Source organism: Oxyura jamaicensis, chromosome 3, assembly GCF_011077185.1.
Source record: "Oxyura jamaicensis isolate SHBP4307 breed ruddy duck chromosome 3, BPBGC_Ojam_1.0, whole genome shotgun sequence".
Lineage (NCBI taxonomy): Eukaryota > Metazoa > Chordata > Aves > Anseriformes > Anatidae > Oxyura > Oxyura jamaicensis.
The window spans coordinates 2,419,143-2,437,328 of NC_048895.1; the positions used below are offsets into that span (position 1 = coordinate 2,419,143).

General features: G+C 46.0%; 1 protein-coding gene across 11 annotated transcripts in view; it reads left to right on the plus strand.

Annotated features, from left to right (window-relative positions):
• Window positions 1-18,186, plus strand: part of CCDC85A (coiled-coil domain containing 85A) — a 122,787-nt gene that overhangs the window by 27,781 nt on the left and 76,820 nt on the right. For 10 of the 11 annotated variants that reach the window (XM_035320819.1, XM_035320828.1, XM_035320818.1 and 7 more), the window contains exons 2-3: window positions 9,213-9,306; window positions 9,477-9,622. The exons of the other annotated variant lie outside the window; for it this stretch is intronic. In XM_035320819.1, coding sequence (XP_035176710.1) covers window positions 9,213-9,306; window positions 9,477-9,622 — 240 coding nt within the window. The remainder of the gene's footprint in view (window positions 1-9,212; window positions 9,307-9,476; window positions 9,623-18,186) is intronic. 11 annotated transcript variants of the gene reach the window in all.

The following is an 18,186-nucleotide window of genomic DNA, read 5'->3' on the forward strand; positions in this document are numbered from 1 at the left end:
GTTAGTCAGTGGTGTGTCCCAGCTGGATGTGCCCTGTTCCTGGGGGACAGCGTGGCTGAGGCACACCTCGTCTCCTTGCCCCCTTGGTGGTGGGAAGGCAGCGGGTGGGCACGGAGAGGCCCTGCTGCCGCTCGGAGGCCGGGCTGCCCGGTGCCTGTGGCAGGCTGGCTGTCTCTGCCAGCCCAGCTGCTGAGCTCTGCTGGTTGGGTTCCTCAGCTCACGAGAAGCCCGGGAACGGCCAAGGCCGCTTGGCCTTCCCCTCAGGGACTGCTTTCTGCTCACAGGCAGTGATCTCCTCAGGAGACCCCTGCTTTGTCTGAGTCGAGTGTGTCTGAGGGGAAGGGTGATCCTCCCGGGCTGGAGGTAGCCAGATGGACGTGCCTCAGTGACTCCAGGGCAGGGGCATTGTATACAACCGTGCCTGGGATCCCCCTTTCCTCAGTGGCTAAGAAGGAGCTCCCTGCCGCCAAGCCAGCTGTGCTTGCTTGCACAGGTGGCACAGGTGGCACTTGCTTGCACAGGTGGCAGGGCGTGCAGCAGCAGAAGGTGCCTGCAAGTACATGCAGTCACTAGCTACCATGGGTGGTACCTGAGGGAAGACGTGGAGAGAGTGGAGATGATTAAAGTGAGGACCGAAGGGGCCTGTGAGCCTCCGGCCTCTACATCTGCCTCTGCCAAGGGCTCTTCCTCTGACCCTGCACAAATTCCAAGCTCTTGCTCAGCCTCCACCTCTTCGCGAGGAGCGTGATTTTAGTTACAGGAGGTGATGTCACGAGAGTGTTGTGAGGGGATGTGACTCAGTGTTTGTATAATGCTTTGAAGATGAAGAGTGCTAAGTATTGTTATTTGAGATGGCAACAAAATAAAACAAAATATGTTCGGTGCAGCTGTTCCAGCCAAATCCATTTTCAGTTAATCTTCCAAGCAGGAATTCGAAATCAAAGTAAAAAAAGCCTTGCCAACTGGAACTTTACAGCTTGATGGGAAAGTATGAAAGAGAATTAATTGGGTTTTAAATAGTTGTAACTGTATTGTGATGCAGCATGATCTGGAGCGCTCGTCTGCTGCTGGTTGCCAGTCGGTTTGGAACTGCAGATCGGGGCTTGCTCGAGGGAATGTTTTTTTGCAGAGAAGAAAAATGGTTGGGCCATTGTGCATGGCACGCTGCATAGACTGACAGGAACTGGCCCTGTGCTCCCTGAAAACGTGTGCTTTTTCCACTTTACACTGTTATTTTGTTTGTTTGTTTGTTTTGTTTTGTTTTGTTTTTTTGTTTTTCAGTAGTGCAAAACAGTGGAAGCAACAAAAATTTTCAAGAGCCACCACCTGGGAGGGAATTGCCTCCCCTCCCAGAAAGTCCGGTGGGTGCTGCTGTCCCAGACTTGCATAGGGGTTATTGGTCAGCAGACACTGTTTGCTGCTAGTGTGATGTAGGAGAACTTGCTCCCTGGCTTTGCCAGCCTCCGTACTCTTTGTGGTGGCCTTTAGCTTCTCTTGCCTCAGTTTTGGGAACACAGAAATTATGGTACCAAATCGAACCAACAGTTCAGCCTTCCAGAAGCATTCCAGAAACCCCAAGAAGGACAGCCATGCTTCAAAATTGCTTCTACCTCATTGCTGATGTTTTCAAATACGAGGGCAAAACCTGTTATAAATACCTGCTTATTGCGAGGTCTCTATAAAATGGGCATAACAATACATTTGCTTCCTGAGAGAGCTGATAAATCCAGATTGTTTGCAAAAGCCTTTCAAGTCCTGTACTGAAATTAGCAAAGTTCCGGTCCTTTTAACTGCCCAAACCCTGCTTCTTATAAGGAAAAGTCGGTATGCACTGGATTTACATTTTTCACCTGACGTTCGAAGGGGCTTCAACATGGCTCTCAGCCTCTTGTGTTTGGTGGGGTTTGTCAGTGTGTGGCGTCTTATGAGTGGGTTATTTATGGCTTTCTCACTTTCACTGAATGCACTGTTTTCTAGCTAAACCGTACTGTTTGAATTCCCCTGTTCTGTGCAGAGATCCTTTAGATCCTATTTTTTGTTTTCTTAATACTTTTGAAGTTAGTTGTTCCTAAAATATGACTCAGTAAACATTTCAGCACTTTAATTTGGCTTAAATTTACACTTGAATATTGAAGTTCCAAAATAGTTTTATAAGCAAATAAAACAGATGATGGCTCTGGAAGCCTTTCTTTTAAATATCTTTCAGTTACGCTGAGCTATATACACAAGTAACTGCCTTATAAACAGCTTTATATTGCACTCTGTTGCAAATCATTGGAACAACAGCCTGTAATGGGTTGCAAATGCTGTAACGTTATGTGCCACAGTTTCTGCAGCCAGAATGAGCAAGACTGTTGGAAAGATACCATGTTGATAAAAGCAGGCATAAAGAAAATAACTTTAAATCTGAACTCTCTATATCACAAGTAACAGAACAAACGAAAAATTACAAATATTTTTTCTTCTCAGAAACAACTTGAGCCAACACAATTTTGCTGAAATGCTTTTTTTTCTATCATATTCCAAGGAAAATTTTTATTTCCTTTAAAGCCACATTTGCTGTGACAAAAATGCATCTTTGCATAAATCATTTTTGCTCACCTTTAGAAAGCAGATTCTCTCCAAGAATCAATTAATTAGCTGTCAGAGGAAAGTGCAGATCATACATTCACAAACAGTGGACAGAGCAGTGTTGAAACACCCGTGGCAAACATTCATTACTTGAGGTCTGGCAATATTAAAAGCATAGCGCAGGGCTGATAGATTTTTCCCCTTCTGGAGAGAAACCTATGAAATCAGTCAGATGCTTATATTTTATTCTGAAGTGCAAATGTAATACAGCAATTGAAAAACACGTCCTGGAATCCTTATGCCCAGCAAACATTGGACTAGGTTTTCAGTTCCTTCTCCCTGAAGTGCTGAGTGCCACGGGTGTGTCTGACAACGCTGAGTGCTTGTCCCAGAGGACTAATCTTGTGCTCTAAATTTCCTTGCTTCAACGCAGAACCCCTTGGAGAGGGGGCTTTCCAGGAGAACGGCTGTGCTGAGTGTTCCGAGAAGACCTTTCAGGGAATGGGTAGAAGATGAGCATGGCAGTGGCTGTGGTCTTGCTGGGGTCTGTCCAGTACGTTCTGCCTTCGCTCTTCTGTCTGGGTCACGTTGATACGTATATGTGTATATATACATTCATCTGCTCTCAACCACAAACCAGCACTGCCTTGATTTATGGCCACCATTTGGAGACTGGCCGGAGTCCCCTGGGTCTCCAAACAGCCTGGAGGAGGTGGGTAAGGAGATGGCTGCCAGCTGCAGCCGCTGGGCAGACGGCAGGGAACTCTGACGCTGGGGATGATTTTAAGGCATGGGTTTCTGCCCTGTGGGAATGGTTGTTCCTTAGGTATCCTGACGTAGATGGAGAGGCTCTATAAGCAGGGGAAAATCCAAATGGAAAACTCCAGTGGCATCATCTGGGCTTTTCTGTTTTTCCCCGAACTCCGCAGTCTTGTACTTTTGTATAAGTGCAGCAATCAGCTTGGGAAAAAGTAGTCAATACTTGTTAGCTATTTCACAAAATCTTGATATCAAAAATCACAGATTCACAAAAAGGTATACCTCTTTTCCAATTATTATCTCAAAAATACTGACTTTCTAAGTGCTTTGTGAAACTCATGCAGAAACTCATGAGACCTGGTACCACATGGTTCTTACGCCCATTGAGCAGAGACTCCCCCCACAAAACCCTGCCTGAAAAGTTTGGACAGAAAATAAAGCACTATTAACTGAGGGACATATGTGGTTCCTTTGTGTCAGCAGTGTTGTGGGTGTCAGCTGTGTGACAATTGTACAGTTTAATTAAGGCAGGGCACATCGATGTGTGCAGTTTTATTTGAGCTTGTTCTTCCTTGCAGGCTTAATGGACTTACTCAGCCCCACAAGCCTGAACGGGCCTATGGTACTTTTCCCAGCGGTCGTTGGCAGGGATCCCTGGATTTATAGAATAAATTGTCCAGTTCTAGAGAAATCGAGCTATTGCACTTAGTGAAGTACAATAATTAGAGGGGCCTTTTTTCTTCATATCTTCCTTTAAGGAAGGTGATGATTGGGGTACAAGGACGGCTCCCAGTCACGTTTCCAGGCACAAATGCTTTTGGAGAAGATGCAATGGACATAATACACCAGCTCTGGCTTTCTTGGTGCTTACTGTATCAGCTGCTTTCGGGCTTATGGACTGTAACCAGAGGGCCTGTAGACTTTTCAGAAAACATGCTCAAGTTCTTTGTTCAGCACAGAGTGCGAGCAGTAATTGTGAGGCCCAGTTTAATTTTATTTCATTTTGATTGCATCTGTGTGTGCTTGTGTGCTGTGTGTGTGAGAGAGGAAAGCCCTGTGGAAGTTTCCTCGGTGCTGGCCCTGATGGTTCGAGCAGCCATTGCAGATTCAGTATTTCTGTCTTTTCCTTGCCTCAGCCGTGACTCACCGCAGCCTGAGGCATTTCGGTTATCCTTCCTGAGCCCATCTTCACAGGAATTCCCACCTGAAAAATAAGTCTAGTAGCACTGACTCATAGCGATGCTGGGAGGGAACGATAAAGAATCGGAGCAGGGCTTCTGTCCTGTTCAGATTTACAAATGTTTGCCTCGGTTTTCTACCTGTAAGTGATGCCTGAGGTGTCTCCCTCTATCAAACACTACTGAAAGCCTCATACATTTAAGAATCACGCCAGTGATCCTCAAATTGCAGGATGTGTAAAACGCTGCCAGCAATACCTGCACACAGAGGGCAAGAGGGGAAGGAGGCCCCGTGAAATGGCAATTATTTTTGCGTGCCCGCTGCCAGCAGCAGCCCGTTTTCCGTGCCAGGGTCACCAGCTCCGGCAGGGCTGCGGGCCCTGGGCTCGGCGTCGGCCGAGGGGCGCCGTGGCGAGGAGAGGCGGCGCCATTTGCCCAGCCGGGCCCCGCGGGGGGGCGAAGCCGCAGGGCCTGAGGGCAGCCCCGGGCTCGGGCCGGGCGGTGAGGGCCGCGCTCCGCCGGGCCGCGGGCGCCACCTGCCGGCCGAGCCGCCCCGCCTGAGGGCAGCGTCGGCGGCGGGCGGGACGGGGCCCGGGGCTCCGGCCGTGAGGCTGGGCCGTGAGGAGAATCCCCCAGGAGAGGAGCAAACAGCGCTGCTCAGCCGGGGGCGGGGGGGGGGCACCGGCTGGGACACGGTATGGGGGAGCTTGGCTGCATGGTCCCTGCCCAGGTTTCAAGGTTCCTACAGGGAGAGGCGAGCTGCTGGCTTTTTTTTTCCAAGCAGGGAGAGGGGATGCAGCCTGTGGGCAACCCTGAGATGCTGGTTGGGCTGGCCTGGGCCAGGTGCCCCCTCAGCCCCGTCCCCGAGGCTCTCTGGGTGCTGGGCACAGCACTGGGCTCTCCCAGAGCCGGGCAGTCTTTCCTCATGGAGCACTCAGCGTGATGGGCTCTGTGCTCGCACGCTCAGGTTGGTGCAAAAACAGGCAGATAAATCTGGGACAGCATTTCGAATCAAAACCAGGCGCTGAGAACAATAGTTTAGACTGTGTTTGACTTCGGTAGATAAAAATGAGACGAGTATCGCTCTTGGGTTGTCAGTATCATCACATTTTATTTGCTTTTTTATTCCTGATTACTGCAGTGTCAGTGCAAACTCTGAGTTACTTCTAAAAATTTAAAGGAATTAATAAGTTTTATTCTTTAACACATGTTCACTAAATAACAACTCGTCGAAATTTACAAAGCTGACTGAAGTCACTGCTCTGTGTTCACTCCTCTTGCAGTACCTCTCAAGGACAGATGAGGCTGCTCTGCAATTGTTTCTTTTATTTTGGGTAAGTGATAATAAGGGGACTGTGACCTCCTTGCTAAATATTTCCTGAGGACTCTCACAAGCTCTGTCTGTGTTCCAGTGATTCGTTAGGCTGCCTTCCCTGTGTATGAGGTGTGGGCGAGGGTCTGGGGAAGAGCAGTACCTTATCCTCGCAGCACGCAACCCCAAGTGCCTTCACTTCCCTCTGCTTGTGGAGGCTACTGGGAGAGGGCATCGCCAGGAAAGCTTGATTACACGAATGAAAAGCACTCAGCATACTACGGGGAATCATATCTACTCCCATTGAAGTAGTTTCATTATTCGAGCATCTTGTGTTATGTTATCGGCCCTGAATTCCTGGATGGCAGCATTAACCTCAGGGTATGTCCTTTCAGCCTCGACAGGGCAGTGTTTTGCAAACCTTTCTTTCTGTTGCAGCCCTTACGTAGTTTCCCTTGCTCGTATCCTTCCAGACTGGCTTACTGTAAAGTGGAATAACATGGGACTGTATACCCTACCTTTAGTTGGGGTACCTCTAGGTCGTGCGGCAGGTGGCCACCACTTTTACAGCCTAACACCAGCACTCTGTACCAGTGCTTCTGCGTTCAGCACTGGCTGCTACTTTGCTGCCATGGGCATGTCCAAATGTTGATTTCTGTTTCTAAGGCACTGAGTGGCCTGGACGCCAGCTGCCTCAAGGACCATCTCTTTCCCCCTCTTCTGCCAAAAAGTTTTTGCCTGCTGGAGATGCTCTTTCTGTTTTTACCATAACATTAAGCTTGTGGCTGTGAGGGTAGAACACCAACAGCTGAAATCCCTTGCCACAACTGACTCGCAAGTTTGAAGTCTGGCCTTCATCTTCATAAGCAAATTCTTATTTAGGCTGCTTTACAGCTTAATGCCATCATCAGATTTCTAGCAAATAATTTCCCAGAAGCAAAAAATAAATAGTAACACAGCATATCCCTGAAGTGGGTTTTGGGAACAAAAGCCTGAACCTGTCTGTGTCTTTGTTCAGTGAGGAGATGAAAAGAACAGAATCAGCTTTTAGGATCAAAAACATATCTCCATGTTCTACACATAACACTTGGTATGGGACAATGGTATGTAATGTCATGAAGAACAGCACATCTGACACCACTTGTCTGAGAGCATTACCACAAGGAAAATCACTATCTCCAGGCAGAGCTGGTTTGTACCCTTAAAAATCCAAAAGAAAATCAGGTAGTTCAGTGCAAGGCATTGTCCTGAGAAAGAGCGTTTAGTTGCAGCAGACCAAAATGTTTTTTTCCTCCAAGGGAACATATTAAATGAGCTATATTATTCTCTAGACAATGGACAAAAATATTCTTTATTATGAAAACTTTATGCTCTTTCATAAGCATTAATAACGGCAGGGGTATGTGGGTGGGAGAGCAGGTGGGTAGAAATTATAGATGGAAAAGCAAAATGGGATAGCTATGAAACTGTAATTTTATGTGAAATATTTCTCCATATGATACTTCTTTCCTTCAGAACATTTTTATAAAAGAGAAATGCTTTACATTTCCTGCAGTCCTCAGGTTTTTACTTCATCATTTATTTATTTATTTAAGTGTAGCGCTACTGAAAGGCAATGGGAGGATGATGGTTTAGGAAAGCCTTCGTTTATCCAGATGATGTATAGTACTAACAGCAATGGAAATTTCCTCGTGCTCTGGGCCAGTGCCTGCATCTTAGGCTCAGAAGAACACTATTCCTCCCCACTTCTCATTTATTCTCCAGCATCTCTCCCAAGCCTACTGAGATGGGACCAACTTGCTTGTTCTTCTGGTGTGTGTTCCCATGCTTCAGAAATTGGATGGTTTTCCCTCTTTATCTTCTTTGCAGGGCACAGAGCAATAACAGCAGCAGTGGTCACTGCATACCTGGATGGACTCACCTGAGCTCCTGGGGTGGGCTCCTGGCCGGAGTACCAGCAATCCTTCCATCTTAGGTTTGCTTGGGAAATCCCATCATATCTGATTCCTACATTGTAGCAACCAGATATTTAAACTCTCAGTGTTCTGTCTGAGTGTTTAACGCTCTTCAGTAATTTCTTTAAAAAATATTACTAGTCCTTCCATTATGAATTATAAGCAATGACTTTTTTATTCTTACTATTATTAATTCAATGCCTTTGCTTCACTACTGCTATTATGAACCATCTTACAGATACTGGTCAAGGTTTAATACCATCCCACTGGTGACTTACCAGGGAGAATTTCCATTCAGGGTCCAGAAAACTTTATCAACACTGAATCAACACAGTTCTGCTTTCCACACTCTGTACAGAAACACGTTCCTGAGGTGTTCAATTGCATTTTGATTGAAACTTGTATTCATAGTTATACACATTTCTGTTCATGTCTGAAAATAAAATGCAATGAGCATTGAAACATTGCTATGTGGATCTCACCAGCTAGCTTCTTTCTAATTTAAAGAAATAACCAGTTTTAAAGAATAATGATAAAAAAATAATTGGTTCAAGAAAGAATGTTTGCATCCCTATTATTCAGAACCAAATGGTCTAATAAGCACAATTAAAATCCTCAGCGCCCTTTCCAGTTAGAAGTTTGTGGGTATTTCTGTAACTTAAATAGAAAAAAAATCTGATAATTAAATGGTTAGTGTTGTGTTCAGTAGGGTTTGAGTGATTCCTGTAGGTTCTCACTAGTGGGCTCCCCTTTCCTTGTCACCTCAGCCAATATGCTGGAGGCATTAGATCTATATTTATTTATGTAATAGGGATAACATGAGAAGTGTTCTATTGATTTCATGGACTGGAAACATGTAACCAGCACCAAAAAAAAAAGCAAAAAGAAAAAAGGAAAAAAAAAAAAAAAAAAAAAAAGAGGTTAGAATAGATACCAGGCCAGCTGCTCAGAGCCTTTTACAGCCAGATAAAGAGTTAAGACATGAGAAGTCATCTGTAAGAGGTAACTGTATCAGCTGGATAAATGCTTTTGTCCCTCTACACTTACAAGTTCAAGTGTAATGCTTGACAATTACACAGGGGCATGTGGAAAAAGAGGATCTTAGAGAAAGCTCTGGCTGGGCAATTTGCATGGGTCCATAAAGAAAGACGGAAAACAGCAGAGCATAAAGAGTCCCTGCCTGCATATCTAGTGGGGAAAATGCTGCAATCTGAATTAATTTTCATTAAAAAGGTGTGTGAAACAGCAGGAGGACAAGCCTAAGCTCTCTGCAGATAGAGAGGGCAGTGATGGGAAAGCATCAGCAGGGCGACCCTGTGCTGCAAATTCTCTTTGTAAAGAAAAAGCAAATACGTTTACCTGTCAGCTGGGGGGGGTGTGTGTGACAGCTAGTCTATATGGATGCTTATGGCCTCAGGGATTTGTTTTTGTTTTTAGCACCTGAAAACCCTTGATAAATACTGGAAAATCCAACAACAACAAAAGCAACAACAACAAAAACAACAGAGGGACCTTTTCCCTTCTCAAAAAGGTCAGTCCATTAGCCACAAAAACAACAGATGTTGAAAGGAAGTAATTTTAACTGTAAGATTAAAATTGGCAGCGGGGGAAGATGAATTGCGAAAATGTGTTTTTGTTTTGCTGTTTCTGAAAGCCTCGGTTCCTCCTAATGGAAGACTTCCATGTTTGGCCCCTGTACAGACAGACTTGTGTTACATCGGAGCTGCTGTGGCGCAATCAGAAGGCTCCAGCTGAAAAAGGGCCGAGAAGCACCTCCGGAGCCGTCAGCCCGTGGCAGGCTCTGCGCTGCTTTGAGCACGAGTGGTACCAGAAGTGGGGCTTTTGAGGTAGGTCAGTGAAGGCTGCAGTCACGCAGTTAGGTGAGAGAAGTTGCCCCACAGGAAGAAGTGAAGGGGATTTGGTTTCTGGGACTTCCCAAATCCGGCTCGTGAATGCCTCAGTCCCAAGGTAGCAGCAGCTGCCCTGACTTTTCCTGAGGAGCTTCACCTTGGTTCTGCTGTGGTGTAGTTGCTGTAGGATTGAAGGTGCAGTGCAGAACCCCCTGTACTGTGCCAAGTTTAAGAAAATCAGATTAATTCTGGAGGGGGCTGTGGAAATGATTTCCCACTGAGTGTATAGGGTAGTTCAGAAACGCCATAATTACTTGGTAATAAGTTGTATGGAATCCTTTGTAATTGTTACACATCAGTAAGAATAAATAAGAAGCATTTTGTAAATGCAGTGGTCAGAGGAGAATAACTGAAATGTTAATTCAAAACATACGCTATTCTCATGCATTGATTTTTAAATTCATGTTATCCACTAATTAGTTAATGCCTGTAGAGTGCTTTTAAAATAGAAAATGCTTTAAATTGCTATGCACTATTGTTACTATCATTATCTACTAGGTTTAATTATTTCTTGTACATTTTAATTGGATTATTGAGATGTAAAGTAGAGAATATGATTTGGGACCAAATGCCATCCTCAGAATCCCGGTGAAACGAACAGCCGCAGTGCCCATACACACAAAAAAGAAAAGTAGCTTGTCGACCGGGTTGGATTGGTAAATGTCGGTGTTTGTCCTGTGGGGATGGGTGCATCTGATGGCTTTGCTCTGCCTTGAGATTATCCTTGTTGAAGACCAGAAGGATACACTCAGCCTGGCACCGTGGTGGTGTGTTAGCAGAAGGATGTGTCACTGATTTATAGTCCTGGAGGACTAGAAACAAGAAGAATGTAGCATAGAGATGAGGAGATTCTCAGTTTCCTGGGGGGGACCAGGACATTTCTGTCACCCTTTGAAGAAGGGGACTTGGCTTTAAAGAAGTAGCATCTTTAACAGTATTGGGTTGTAGTTTATATTTTTTCTTTCCATGTTTGTAACAATGACAAAACTAGCTGACCTTGTCCTTCAGTCTTGCCTGCAGTTCAGAAGGATCTAGGGAAAATACCTGATTCTATTCAGCTGTATTTATTTATTCAGAAATAACCACTTTTGAAGGAAGCAACAAGATCTTACTGGGAGAAAACCTCAGGGATGTTTTCCTTTCAATTTGGTCCAAGCACTGCTCCCCAACCAAGATCGGGGACTTTCTGGGTTTGTGTAAATTTGTAGATGGTCTGGTTCTAGAATTTGTTTTGCTTCCAAAACAGTAATTGGGCAGCTGGCAAATCTTCCCATCTGTTTGCGGCTAGGCTCTGTGTTCTGCATTTTTTCAGAATATTTTGGCTTCAGCGCTTATAAGACGCCCTGCTTACCAACCCCCCCACCCCCCCAAAAAAAAATACAGTGAAAAAAATGAATAAATTTTCTCTTGTAAAATGCATTTATTGAAGTTAAATCAGCTGGGCTTTTCTGATGCATGGCTGACTTGCAAAACTCTCTAACATCTTTACCTTTTTTGTATTGGAAGGAAGTTCTTGGACTACTGAAACTGGAAGGGGATTCCAGGTGACACAAGAAAAAAGTAGGTGATGTGAGGGTTGATGAGGGATAGTTCAGTAATTGAGTAGAGTACTGAGTACTGATCCAGTACTCCTTGCCAGTAATGGAAAAGTCACCTACTGAAGCCAGTAAGTTTTAGGACAAGCTGAGACATCTAACATCTGTCTGTTTCCATAGCACTGAGTTCCTGATTTAAAATAACAATTAAAGAAAATAAAAACATGAAATCAAAAGTAAACAAACAAACACACCAAAAACCTGAGGTCTGTTCTGTATTTTAATCACAACTTTCTGTTACTTTCTGGGGTCTTCTCTAATGGCATCTTATCCCAGTTCTTCAAACTTTGTAGGATCAAAGCCAGTTGTCCCAATCTTCAGATATTAGGAGTGTTTTGTTTTTTAGTTTTTTTAAACCTTTGATGAATGCTTGCTATGTCAGCCTAGGAAATGAAGTGTCTGGATTAGCTCCTCTTTTATTTCACATGGTGCTGCAGTTGCAAGAATTCCCTATGCAGGGATCTTGCTTTGTGCACATTATTTATTTAATGCTACAAACAGAGAAAATACTTGCCCCTCAAGAATGTATTTTTCTTTGGCCTGTAATATTTCCTTGTCGGAAGCAATGCTTTGTACTGCAGCCTATCAGTTTATCTTCAGAAGCACTTGCCCTTGGCGATTGTCATACGTCAGTTGTGACAAAATGTACAGCAGTTGGATTCTCCTTCCATTCTGCTCCCTGTATGTTCCAAGCGTTGCAGTGTATGTCATCCCTAATTGCTGGCAATTGGCTGAGGTTGGCAATATTTTGCTGGCAGTTCTGAAGCAACAGTTTGCACTCTACTTAAGCTAAATGTTGTTTCTCAGAATCTCTTCCAAATTGTCCCCCTTTCTGTTTTACCTCTGCTCCGTTCAGTTTAACACTTCTACCTGGGTTGTTGTGCCTGTGGCTGTTCAAACCATGCACAACGACTTTCTCTACCAATGAATTTCTGCTCTACTAAGGACAAAACAAACAAACAAACAAAAAAAACACACAAAAAGAACACAACAAATAAACAAGCAAACCTCACTTCGGCGCACTCCAGTTATCTCACCAGCAGTTTGCTGAATTCCTGCCTATCCTGAGTTGATTAAATAATAACTAAAAGTAGATCAGAAATCCTGATTCGGGTTCTTTCTTTTTGCTTTTACTGTTAACAAGCTAAAAGAACAAATTCTCCAATAATGCTTCTATCACTGCAACACTGTGTTGTGTAAAACGTTATGATAGGGCATGTAATGTTAAGCTAGCACTAGACAGAGTAGTTCACTTAGGTAATATATTGAGCGCAGCTTAATTAAATATTTAATGGATTTATCTTGCTGAGAGGAATCAGCAGAATAACTAAAGAGTTTGTTCAGGGAGAGGAAAGCTGCAGAAGAAGGTGATCTGTGAGGATCACCGTTCAATAACCCCACGAGCAGCATTTCCAATTCCTGAATAACTTTCTTCCAAGTGTGGTACCATGTGCATTTTTATATATATATAAATATATTAAAAGACACATACATATTTGTGTGTGTGTGCTTCAGCAGCTACTTCTCTTCAGTAAAGAATTTCCAAGTGTTATTGCATGAGATGATGGTAAATACATAACTCTATACCTACTGTACGTGGAACTGACCATAGAGTTGGAAGCTGATACAGCCTCTGAGCCCACTAACAGAATCAGAACAGACCGTGGAGTGAAGGCATGGTTAGCAGCTCTAGTTCTGGCTTAGGCTTGCAACTTTACCTGGCATTCCCTGAGATACCATTAACTTCTTCCTTCTCCAGTAGTTTTTCTTGTTTTTCTCATCAAAAATCATCTGTGATTTTTTTTTTTTTTTCCAAAAAACATTTTTGGAAAAATGGTGTCAGCTCTCCTGTGTTGCTTCCACTGGCTGGAATGAGAGCCAATCTATTTCATTTTTTGAATATGCTCAAAGAGCTCTGCATGCTGGCTCCTTCATCCATATTATGGTGTTGGACCAGACCACTGTGAAGAATTGCCAGTGAACTAGAGACTGAGGGCTTGATCAGATGCATGATGCATATTAAAAAAAAAAAGTTACAGTAATTGTTAAACTGATGTAGTAACAGAGGGAATGTATTCAGTCGGAGGTATCACTTTCTGGTAGATAAGCTCTCAATGCTTGAGAGCTTCATAGGAGTCCAAACATTGAAGGTTGGAAGTTTTGTTATTGTTTTAATTTAAAAAGGGATAGAAAAATGTATGTTGTAAATGCTTGGCGTTATGCATAAGTCCTGTTATGTTGGCATCTTTAATGCGGAGGCCAGAAGATAACCATCTTCATTCCTGTAGGGACCGTGCCAGCATTTGCCACTTTTCTAGGGCTCTGAAGCAGAGGATTGTTCTGTAGGCCATGTGCCTTTTCTTGCTCCCCACCACATAGCTGTTTAGTTTACTTCCATCAGCATTGCTGGAAAGAAGCATCTGGCCCCTGATTAACTCACTAATCAAATATGAACACAAAATGAAGTCCAGTGTTACCCAGCCGGTGAACAGAAGTACAATTAAAACAAACCCACAGGTGCTCTGGTTTATGTATCTAGTCTGGATCCTGGCCAGAACAAACTGTTGGCTGTGTGGAAAAGTTGCCAAGCTCTTCATGATAAAATGAACCCCATAAACGGTTATAATTATTTCATTCTAACATCTTTGGATATCTTACTGTGTCAGGTACGTATTCTGCTGGGTTGGGAAGGTGCCTGCTTCTATATTTCATTTTGTTTCTAAGGATCAGTCATCCAACCACTTGTTCAACCTTGAGCAAATTATAACGCACGTCCATTAACATGCTCATCGCTATAGTGAACAAACATGTTTAGGAGCAATTTCTGAGCTGATTTGAGCAGCAGAATCTTTTCCTGGCATCCTGTGAGTAATCCCTGATCTGGGGACCTCAGATTTGTCCTGGAAGAGGGCTGCAAAATACTCCCATCAGTTTTCCGATTGAAATAAAAAGCAAAGTGCCCTTGTGAGATATTTCAGGATTTTTCATTCTGTTATAGATTCCAAGTGAACTCCGCAGGTCTGGCTGAACCGCAGTCACCACATGAAGTCAGGCAGGAAGTGCTAATTACTCTCTGCTCCTCTCATCCCAGGGTATTTTAGTGGCTGCGCTGCCGGCTCACTGTCATGGTGTGTTAATCCACCCTGAATGCCAGCTGCCAGGGATGCGGCTGGTCTTGTTCCACCTCCACTCCCAGGGCTCTGCATGCCCTTCACCTCCTTTGCATCTGACACAGGCACTGCGAGCCACATCAGCGCAGCCATCCACGGAAACCAGTCATTGTGTTTTAGCAGTTGGTTTTGTTTTTAATTTGACTCATGAAGCTGACGAGGCTCACCACACGGTTGTGTGATCACTAGATCATGAGAAGTGTGGAGGTGGTGGTAGGAGGAAGTTCAGAGCAAACTTTTTTCTTCTTGAAATTTCGAAAAGTTTCTAAATTTTGAAAAAAGGTAATTTCTTATGAAACAATGTTTTGTTTTGATTTTTTTTCTTCGAGAAAAAACAGAAGCTATTTAGATAGGTAACTAAGTAAAGGGTTTAAAGCAGAGCCTTTCTTTTCCCTCTCCAGATTGCTAGTTTGAGAATTATTTTTTCCAGATTTCTTCTACATTTTCTTAGTTGTTATCCATGAATGATTTTCTCTCTCAGAAATATTCTCGGGATAAGAAAGCTGCATGTTGCCTACTTTACAAAAATGCTGATAGTGGCACTGAAAACTATATTTGTGGAGTTGTTTGTCACCTTAGGTTTGTCACCTAAGCATTGCAATAGAGCTGAAACATCAGCAAGAACATTTAACAGTCGCGCAGTATGCCCTCACGTAGCCAGCCTGGTCCGAGAGGTTTGCAGTCTCTGCTGGTTCCACTCATTTTTACTTTCTGCGGCCATACCGGAGCGTCGGCTATGCCGTGGTGCTGTGGTTGCTGGCCGGTGGTGTTTGGGAGGGCGTTCGCAGAGGAAAGCCTGGTAGAGCCGAGAATGGTGGGAGGCTTCTGAAAAGGCACGTGGGCACACGAGCTTTGGAAATCCAGTGAATATTTGAGTTGCTTCCCCTTTCATGTAGCATGCTGTCTTTAATCTCATTTAAAGCTGGGAAGGACACTGGCCATCTCTACCTGCTATGGATTTATTAAAAGATGCAGTATAAATAAACCATGCCTGGGCAGTGGGTTTAAGCCAGAGAAGGTGAGTGTAGCTCAGACACTGGATGGTGACCACGCAGAAGTCTGGGTTAGGTGAAGCTTGGCTGGTTGCTCTTACCTCCTGTGCAGTCAGGAGCAAAGGACAAGGATTCTGTCTGTAGCAGTTATGGACACCAAGGTGTCTGCGGAGAAGGCTTTTGTTTCAGGCCAGCTCTAGCTATGGCGTTATCCGTACTGGTGTGATGGAAGTGGGCAGGCAATGACGTAGAACATGTTATACGGACTGCTTAGTGTCAGTCCCCTGCTGCTTTTCCCCGAGGGTACCAATGACACTGCCGGGGAATCCTGCGGCGTGCTAAGGGAGGCTACATGGCTCCTAGGGCAAGGGCCGAGGCATGGGGACCCCGATGATTCCCCCTCCATCCTGGTGGTGAGGGAAACGGGCATGAGGAGAAGAGGATGGAGCCGGTGGTCAGCGAGTGGGTGTGCAGCTGGTGCTGACAGCAGGGACTTGGCTCTTCTGGCCGTGGGACCGTCTGGGTGTTGAGGAGTGCTGGGAAGGAATGGACCCACCCGGCCAAATCAGGCGAAAGCATCTTCGCCAGCAGGCTGGCCGACTCGGTGAGGAGAACTTCAGCCTGCAGGGGGACAGGGGAGAGCCGATGACCAGCAGGCAAGAGAGGAAGTGGTAGGCCAGATCAGGAATCAGGATGCGGGGTGATGGGCACGAGAGACGTCAGAAATGACAGGGCTGAAGGGTGCCCACCTAAGGCATGCACATGCAGGCGAGGAGGTGCCAAGAGGACAGCACTGCAGGGGGGAGCCCTCCTGCTTTTTCTGGGGAACGGGCACAGCTGGCTGCCTCTCTGAGGTGCCCGTAGGCCTGCGTGCGCTTGCGGGGCCGCGATCTCCGGGAGGTGATGGAGGTGTGGTGGAATCGCTCAGGGGACCGGGCGCTGCTGTGGCTGGGTGCAGGCTCATTAGGAAGGACAGGGCGAGGAGGCGAGGAGGGACCGTCACGTGCTGGCAGCAGCGGGAAGGGCTGGGGCTCTGCCGAGGGATGGGACGGATGGGTGATGAGCCCGCAAAGAACTCGGGCTGGGCCCAGGCAGCAGCCCAGCGTGGGCGAAGCCATGTTGGGTGGCTGCTGCAGATGCGTGAATGATGAGTGGAACGTCCAGAAGCAACTATAATTAAAATTATTTGAACTTTTCATTTTTAAAGCTCTCGCCACTTCCTTCCAATTTGGGGATGACATTTTTCAAGTCTGAACTCTGCTCAAGGATATTTTTGGAAAGTCTGAACAAAAACAATTTAGCCATCTTTGTGTAAAATGACGGCTACGAAAGCATTCATTTGTGTGACACATTTTTGGCAGACAGCTATTGAACAGCTTTAGGGCCTCACTGGAGATATCCAGTGAGAAGTGTTTGTAAAATCACCACGTATTTATTATTGGTTAGGGCAGTGCTCAGGCTCCACCCAGCAACTGGAGATGCGAAGTAGCAGATAACCTACAGGCAGCAGTGAAAAGCTAGTGCCAGCCCTCAAGGACCTGCTGGTGAGGATTAGCAGCACAATAGCTGTGTCCAGGGCCGAGCAGGACACAGCAGGGAAAATGCCACTGATTGGCAAACCACGGTCAACTCTGGAGGTGGAACTGGATGCGGGTCCCCATGCTGCTACTGTCTGGCACGCATCGCAAGGGATGAAAGGGAAGGAGACTGCAGGTCCCCTTGCCACTGGACAGAGGCTGCCGCCATCCCGGTGCCGCAGTCCCCTTGCCCATCTGCTTAGTCTCTGCCCCTCAGCCTGTGTATGGGAATATTCAGGGGAATAAGACACAAAACAGCTTTAATGCAAAAAGTGAGGCTTTTTTCGGGGCATCGCTGCTGCTGATGAATAGTGCAGGCACAGGGAAGTACTTGGCACTTGAGCAGCAAGGTGGACTCCAAAAGTCAAGTTTTAAACCTGCCAGGAGATGGGAATAATTATGTCCCACTTCCCACTCTCATTTTGATCTTGTTACACACGCGTGAGTGCATGAGAAATTAGATCCTCTTTGCATCGCAATACTCCAGATTAGTTTCACGTCGTACGTGCTTAGCTCCGCCGTTAGGGTTACATTTGCCCCACACTTTTGAAGCTGGGCTTTATTAAACTCTCCCTAATGGCTTTGTGAATCCTCCTTCCGTGTTCGTGTCTGCAGGAAAGCTGTACCTCCCGTGGACACGAGGCACTTGTGGAGGCGTTCCGTGATGCTGGAGAAGGCAGCGGTCCCGAAGCCGCGACAAGGGCTGTGAGGTGCTGTGCCGAGGAGCGCTGCCGGGCTGAGGCAGGTGGGTTTCCTTGGAGCTTTCGGGCTAACATTGCCCGGCCATTCCTCAGCCACCTGTTGGTAAGAAACGTGGCATCGTGTGGCCGTCCAGCTGGCACACAGGAAGGCCGGTGCTTGCTGCCGCCTCGTCCCCAGGCAGCCCGGACTTGGTAGCGCTACAGCGGGGGGTCCGCAGCCATAAGGGACGGCAGCCCCTCTTCGCGGCCTTTTACTGTGTCGTTGCTGCTCAGACGCTTTCATCCAACGCCTGGTTCTTCACACTGGGAAGAATCTCGGAGGATTTAAGGGACGGATGGGGGCAGAAGGCCAACGCGGTCAGGTCCCCGCAGCCCCAACCTCCCGTACGTGCGGCCCGGGGCCGGCAGGGGGCGCCGCCGGGCCGCCGGGACAGCGCCGGGCCCGGCCCCTCCCGCGGCCGTGGCC